The 8475-nt window shown below is 33.5% G+C and overlaps 1 protein-coding gene across 1 annotated transcript; it reads right to left on the reverse strand.

The window, feature by feature from the left end:
- Positions 1-272: 272 nt before the first annotated feature.
- LOC120077153 (actin-related protein 2/3 complex subunit 1A-like) lies at positions 273-7354 on the reverse strand. The gene is made up of 15 exons (XM_039031056.1): positions 7039-7354; positions 6312-6397; positions 6050-6126; positions 5754-5848; positions 4776-4845; positions 4295-4364; positions 4047-4120; positions 3914-3956; positions 3517-3598; positions 3073-3161; positions 2869-2954; positions 2704-2764; positions 1525-1631; positions 1204-1262; positions 273-598 (listed from the first exon to the last, which is right to left on the reverse strand). Exons 1-15 carry the CDS (start codon positions 7106-7108, stop codon positions 534-536), a joined length of 1134 nt encoding a protein of 377 aa, XP_038886984.1. The 5' UTR covers positions 7109-7354; the 3' UTR covers positions 273-533.
- Positions 7355-8475: the final 1121 nt, after the last annotated feature.

Here is an 8475-nt window from a genome sequence, read left to right on the forward strand (position 1 = left end):
CACCCATAAAATTGAAATTTCGATATCAATATCAATAATGCTAAGGTCTATTTTTTCAATTTAATCCTCTACAAACTTCTTCAATTTAGTCTACCACTACCTGTGAATATTGAAATTGGTTGATAACCTTCACAATACTTTGCAGTTGATAAACATATTGAGAAAAAAAAAAGTCATTTTTGAGAAAAGAAAATTTAAAAAATCTTACCAATTAGAAATTGTTGGAAGAGAAAATTAGGAAGAACGTTATACAAGACAGTAAACTAATAGTCTGAACATAAATTGAGACCTAAATTTGCTGCAATAAGACCTGGGAGAGATTGATTTTCAATCATGTGTATGAAATCTGTAAGAGCAAAAAGTTGGCTGAAAATACATACATACACAAAATCAAACTCGCTTGTGTGCTACAAGTAGAAATGCAATCAATTCCTCACAGCTGCTAATATACAAGGCATGTGACTGTCCCAAGTGCCAAGTTCAAAGAGCAAGATTCTTTACATGGTATTGTGAGAAAGTTAATGAATCAAGGTTCACAAGTATTGAGATAGATCAGCCTGGCCCTCCAAGTCCCAAATAACCACTTTTCCATCCAAACCTGTAAGGTCAGGGCAGACAGCTTTGGTTAAAAATAGCCTTCTCATAAGTTGCAATCATTTTCCAGACATAAACATGAAGATTTATGAACAAGAAGCATTGTTTTAGGCTTACGCCTTGAGGCAAGGCTCTAAGTTTTAACCTCAAGGCTGACGCCTTTTTGAAAATGCATTTAAGTTTATAATCTCTATGCCTCGTCTAATGATTAGAAAAATAATAGTGATTTGCTTAGTTCTTCAAAAATATTAAGGTTTGAGTTGTTTGTGCTAATTTGAACTAGGATTACTTTACTGCTGTGACTTTAAATATATTGAAGGCAAAAGTTTTTAGTATAAATCAATTTTATTAATGGTAATAGCAGTAGTAGTGATGATAAAGATGTCCTTTGATGTGGGGTTGAATTTTCTTTTTATACTTTTATATAACTATCATGTTTAGATTTGTAAAATGTTTTTAATTTGCTATTTCAGGCTTATGTCTCATACCACCTCAAGGCTTACGCCTCGCCTCTTCAAGAGAAAAGACTTAAGGTCGCCTTTAGCCTTTTAAAGGCTAAAACATTGAAAGATTGACAAGAAGTTGAACAATCTCTTCCTTTTAACAAACCTGAAGTGCTGAACCGCTTTATAGTGGAGACCCCTCGCTCTCTAAGCGGCACAATAGAACTACAGTTAAAAAAAAAATCATTATGTCATGTACATCTAAAAGGGTAAAGGCCTTATCAGAAAAAGACTCTGGATAATAGAACTACAGTTCAAAAAAAGAATCATTATGTCATGTACATCTAAAAAGGTAAAGGCCTTCTCAGAAAAAGACTCTGGATAAGCAATTATTAAATGGAAATGAGGCATCCTTCCTGGAAATCAAAATGATTCACAAGAATCAACCAAGTAGAAGCAGTAGAAAAGATGTTTAATAACTACGTACTTTATGCAATTCTCGTGGACACATCCACGCAATCTTGAAGATTCAACTGAATCATTGCCAACACCTTGCCTCGGTTGACCATATAGCTTCCCAAATGCTTCTGAAAACTGACAGAAAAATGGCAGATCACAAAATCAGCATGCTTGTAAAACCAGCTAGTTAAGTCTATTAGGTAGTGAACAAGTGGATAATTGCCATGAAATTTACACCGGAAGCATATCATCGTCCAACTACTTAGCTTTGAACGACACTTGCTTTTCTACTTTAGTCCTTCAACTTTTTCAAAATATATATATATATATTACAAACCAAAAACTTGCATGTTTCTTTTCATAGCTGTACCTGCGTGTGGAAAATTAGTTTCCAGCAGTTGAAATATTATACTGCTATTTAAAATGCTTACTTCTTCTGAGTTAAGAATTTTATCTGTGATCCTCATAACCTAAGGCATGTGCATCTGAGGTTTGATTGAATATAACAGTTCGACCCTATATGAGATATCCTATCCACATAGTGACTCATTCAGGTATGAAAAATTGGCTTTATCCAGTGAGGTAAAATAGTGCATTGATATTTGATTTGATAAATGCAACGGATTGATTTATCATAGGATCGTTAAATTGATGAGATTCAGCCCATCCTAACAAAACCCACTTAAGAGATACATGTACTCGCAAATTTAAAATAGATCCATTCACCAAATAAGCGTTTTCTGAAGTCTAAATCATTGTTAAAACCATTTGATTAAGGCAAGAAAAACTATTTTCAATTAAAAAAATATATATACTATTTTCAATAACGTCTCTATTCTTATCCCCTCTTCTCCAGATTTCAAAATTCATAGTTCTTTAAGTTCTTTGTTGGGTGGTCAGCTCTAAATATTGACTACCTATTGCCTAACCTAATTTCAATACAGTTTAATCCCATTTATAGCATATGAAAAACCAACCCATTTACTTTGAGCCCCCCATGGCCCAGAAGGGGGTACTGGGACCTGAGCATTCAGCCAGGGTGGAACAATTAAACAAGCAATGACAAATTAAATCAGGTCATCGGCTAACCTAACTAAAAGATCCATAATATAAATAAGCATTGAGCAAGTAGATAATGTTTTCTGTTTACAGCTTAAGTCACTAAAATAATTGTTTTAAGGGAAAGAAACTTTAAGCGATACAATACCTGGGATCCATATTTTGAACCTGATGCCGGTTTCCTCTCACCAAGAAATCTGATAAAGCTCCTAGTTGTGGTGGGGTGGAGGGGAAGCAGATAAATCATTGTAAACGTTCCTCAAAATATTACAATATCTTAAAGATAAAACAATTCATCTAAAGCTTAGCTCACCAGATCCCTCTTTCATCGGCAGCAAAGGCCATAGGATTGCAATCAAAGCCTACACCTATAACCATTCTCTCAGAAACAAATAGAATCTGAAAGAGTGTTATATTGATCCAAAAAAAATTCAAGATTAGAAAGGGAAATAGTATATTGCATCTAAATAATGATAAGGAATACTCAAAGAGTAAAGAAAAATGGATGCTGACCCACATCACGAAGAGGCAAATCTCGGAATGCAACATTCTGGGCTAGAGGAGAAGGACCAACTTCATCTACAAAGTAAATCATCGAATTGTGACCTGCGACATTTAAATAAAAAAGCATATCAATAGAAAACGAACAAAATACAATCTAAAATGGATCATAACCAATAAGGCTCTCGTTGAATCCTAAAAAGTGTTTTCAACGCCTAAATCAGAAGGCAAGTAAAACAATGGGTGAAATTCCAGAATTACAATTCTTAACTAACAAGTTATAGCCAATAGGAAGTTCACCAATGAACTTTTTCACAGTTACAACTGGAGGCAGAAAAGATGTACATGAATGAATACTATAAGAGTAAAATTCCAACTTGTTGCTATTTTTCACATGCTGTAGTTATAACTTATAAGGTCGTCTTCTGTAAATAATTTGCAGAAAGGAGGTATTTCTGACCTGCATAAGCTAAGGTATTGCCACTTGGTGACCACTTCACGCCAAATGCCCAAGAGAATGAGAGATCAAGCTGAACAATTAACTAATTCACCAAAAGAAATTACTCATAAATAATTTGTACTACTTTGCTCGTCAAAAGAGAGAGAGGTAGTGAACCATTTCTTTTTCAAGGGGAAATTTCAAAGCATTTAAATTTGAATTAAAAGATGACAATCAGAAAGCACTCCATGTGAAGAAAATAGTTAAATCGGGGTGTGTCATAAGTTAAGTTTTAAGTTTTGTTTAATGCCAACCACGGCTCAGAAAAAAGCAATTGTTATATAAACAATTTGAGCATTCTACTCTTTCAAGCACAAGAAAAATTATTCACAGCCATATAAAAGATTAAATATTAAACCTCTCCAAATTTTGAATCTGAAAATGTGCCTGCTCTTGAATCCCTGTGAAAATTCAATTAAGCATCAGTAACTTCCAAATAAATCCTATAATATTTCATAAGATGACTGCAGTCTAAACTATTCTCTACATACTTTGTGTCAACACCTTTAATGAAGGTGGCAAAGATTCGACATTTTCCATCCGTTGAGGTTGTTGCAAGCAGCAGCTGCGAATAAAATGTAAACAAAAATTCATAGCAAAAAAACGCAACCATAATTTTGCTCAGCAAAACAAATTTACAAGCAAGCACTAGAAATATTTAATTGGAGATCATCTAACAAGCCTAAACATTATATCCATATAAATTCATAATTATGCTGGATTGAAGGATAAAACTAACATTATTGGGATGCCAAGCGACATTTGTCACAGAAGAATCATGTCTTTTCCTGATAAGTTTACTGACCCACCTGTGGAAGGAAACCATGAACACGTCAATTGAAAACTAATGCATAAGCATACTATTAAAAAATATATAGATTTTTCATTTTTAATCATAAGCAGCAGCTCAATTTTATAAAGATAAAAATAGATATATAGACATAAATGAATAAAATCAACAGAAAGAGCAGTTCACCAAATAGGCACCCCCACCTGCCTAGGTCAAAGGGAAAAAAAATGATACAGTAAAAATAGGACTCGTGAATGGAATGACACTTCTAGTTCAACTTATGCAGGTCAAAGCTCTTAAACTACAATTTTTTCTTGATAATATAAGAACTAATAGCAAAAACTTCATCATATAGCAGAGTCGCCATCTTCATGCAAAATAAAAAGCAATAGGCACAATGGCTTGATCAAAGAGAGAGAAACAGCCATACCAATTGTTCTCTTGTTCATAGTAGCATATGCAAACAGTTTTTGCCCCACTCCCAACAGCAAACTTGTTTTCTAGGGATAAAGAACACATCAAGCATTTGAGTGTGAAAAAAGTAAAACTCAAATTTGATTAAAATAGTATTTTCTTTAGGATATTATGATTTATGAATGACAATAAATTATGTTAGAGCTTAACAATAAATTATGCAGGAGCTTAAATGGTGTTCACAAATCCTTAATTCAGGAAAAGAAGTGATAGACAAATCTAATGGGAATTCACAAAGGGTCCAAAACCAGATGTGAAATAATTTCAACATTTTGTCTTAATGTCTCATGATACAGCATATTTCACAAGAAATAGGCAAACTTTGAGCATCAGTTCACATTCATCAGTGCCAGGTCTACCTGATATCACATTCATAATTAAAACAAATCATTAAAATTGGTAAATGTTAAATCACCGAATGAACCAAAAGTTTAAGTTGATGGGGTGAAGGTAGATTTAATATTATATCTCTTCTAACAGGCCCTCTCACTTGTGGGCTTGAAATATGTAGAAAACCCAACAAGTGGAAATCATTATTAATTGAGGAGGAAATAAAATTTCATGGGTTTGAACACGGGACCTGCTGTCCTAATACAATGTTAAATCACCAATTGACCCAAAAGCTTAAGCTGATGGGTGAAGGTAAATTTTATATTATATCCACTCTAACAGTAAATTTTGATGACTGAATTCAAATATTCCCAAATTCTGTGAGAAAAAGATTTACTGGGGCATTGACCAAAAATTAGAATTGACAGTACAAATAACTAAGCTGATCAAAAAATTTAAGGATGATCCCTTCTTTCTTTTTTGATGGGAAATAGTGTTCATAGATATGTAACTGTTAAAATGAATCATACAAACTGTGAAAATTAGAGGATAATATGAACAACATAGGTGATGAGCAAGAGCAGGGCAGAAAATCTTGCACTACCTTTTGGACTCCACTGAACACAGAGTGCAGCACGGTTTAGTCTAAGAATGACAAGGGTTGGTACCCATTCTGATCCTTCAAGGTTCCAAACATATCTAGAAAGAAAAAAGATTAGTAGGCCAATATGGTACATTTAAACAAGTCAAAGTCCCAAAATATTATGTAAGAGAGACCTAATGGGGATGGGGGAAGGAAGGGGGTGGAGATAACTAGAGGGGAGAAAAGCAAAAAGAAAATAAAACTGGAGAATGGACAAAAAACTGGACCAAACAACAAAACTATGAGATAACACTTACGAATTTCGATCATGAGATGCAGTCACAATTCTGTTTGACCTAACACTCCAGTCTATCCCAGAGATAAGCTGATCATGCTGACACAGAAAAGGTGGACAAATTGCTAGACATTAATAACATGTCTTCATTAGAAAGCTTTCACTACAAACGACTGAAATTAAAACAGAAAGCATCACCCGTGAACAGATAAATGCAGTGACCATAGGTTTTATGTTTTAGTTTTCTCATAAACTAAAAACAAAACAGTAAATTTAAATGGTACCTTTTGAAGAACATGTACTCTCTCCCAGTTGTCTTGTAATGATTTATAAATGTGAACTTCATTATTGTTTGGACAAAATGCGACCACTACAGAGCAGATAAAAAACATTAGCACAAGCGGCGTAAGATGGAGAACCTAAACACAGATTGGATATCATCATCTTTTTGCATTATTAGACAATTAGACAATGCAGAGTATCGTTTAATTGTAGGTACAGCGTTATCTTGAAGCAAGTTACCTTCTCCTTTTTGTAATTACAGCTTAACTATCCTCATGTCACATTAGAGAAATCTATTTCATTAATCAATGAAATGATTTTTTCTGTTTCCTATTAAAGAAAATGCAGACTATTGGCCAAACTTAGCAGCCGATCTGATAATAACCAGATCTCGTGGAGGAAATCAACAGCATAATCTACCCCATAAGACATAATGGTTATTGTATTTTAACCTGGGTGGAGGTTGAGCCCAAGTATCCTATCCTACTGTTCATCCCGGTATTGCTCAATAAAGCAAGCTAAATCTAGATCGCTGAAGCTGGATTGGTATCATTACCCTCTCTCTGATTGCTCAGAAAACAAAGATAAGCGATCTCAAGATATAAAATCCAGGCAAAGTATTTGTTGGACAGACGAAATACAGAAAAGTCGACATTTCTATTCCTTCTTGCTTGTACAAGACAGAATGAAGAAATTAGAGAAGCAAAGAAAAGGAGAAGGGTTCATTACTGGAGTGGTCAGGGCTCCAAGCATGGCAAGTGATGCACTCAGCGAACTGGTGAACTGCAATGGCTGTCATTATTTCCCTGCTCCAGTAGAGTATTGGAAATTCTCAGGAATCAACGACGGCTCGAAATTCAAGCTTCTAGGTGATTATCAATTGAAAATGCTACGGATTTTGAAGGTGAAAGTCGAAAAAGTGATTGAGAATTACGGCCGAGACGGAGATCTCAGAAACACGAATGCGATCCAAATGGGAAAGCGACCATGGCGAAAACCAGCAGGCGTGTGTATTAAGAAATATTCTCTCAGCACCCACGTAAATTTGTGAAATTAAACTTTTCTTTTTATTGTTAATCTATCTATTATAAATATCACAAATTATGTATAAAATAGATACTTATTCTTGGTGTCAAAAGTCAAATGTCAATCTCTCTATACCTGATTTATGTTGCTTTGTAAATACTCACTCTTAGAGACGGTTTATGCGCTAGGTTAAAGATATGATGTCTGGAGTTCACATGTTTGTAAAATTCATATATCTGTGAGTCTATATGTCTATATTTGAGGTGTAGAGTTATTTGATTTTGAGTTCATACGTCTGTATTTGGAGTACAAAGTTGAGTTCGTATATCTTGGTATCTAATGCAGTTTTTTGAACTCTAAATAATATATTTTTATGATTACTATTTTTGTTTTGAAACTTTTTTATTCAATAATTCTATACATCTTCATTTAAATAAAATATGGTTTGCAATTTTTTTCTTTTAATTTTCAAAATTTGTCTTTCTTTATTTATTTCTTTCTTTTTTGGACAATGAACAATAATTTACCCATTACATTTATTATAAAAATATGTTAAATAAAATGAGAAACTAAAGCGAAATCAAAACTTTTGATTCTAACTAATTTTTCTCCATGAATTTCTTAATCATCTTCTTCTTTTTTTTCTTCTTTCTATTGTTGCTGTATATTTTTACTATGTCATGATTTTTTAATTAAGTTTTCCCCATCATCGTAATAGCCAATGAAATGTCACCACATTTGTTCAACAGTTTCACTTTTATTTCCTCTAAATTTGGTGGATCATCAGAGAACAAATCTCTATTTTTCACTAATTCTTGTTGGAAAGTGTTCCAAGAATTTTTTTTTTCATTTTATGGTTTTTTGTCATATGTTACATATTTTTCAACTACATACATACTTTTCATCTAAATATTCTTAACACTCATTTGATATGTAAATTCATTACGTATAAACATTGCACTTAATGTAGACAAAATAATTTGTTTTATATAATCAACAACCCTACAACTTTAACAATCATTAGACTTATAATAGTCGAAAGTGGTTGTCAAAGTTGATTATTGAAGATGACTTTTACTGGAGTTTGTAGTCGGAGGTGGTTTTCGGAGCCTGAAGTTGGTCACATGAAGGTGTATTGGA

This window comes from Benincasa hispida, chromosome 5 (genome assembly GCF_009727055.1).
Source record: "Benincasa hispida cultivar B227 chromosome 5, ASM972705v1, whole genome shotgun sequence".
Classification (NCBI taxonomy): domain Eukaryota; kingdom Viridiplantae; phylum Streptophyta; class Magnoliopsida; order Cucurbitales; family Cucurbitaceae; genus Benincasa; species Benincasa hispida.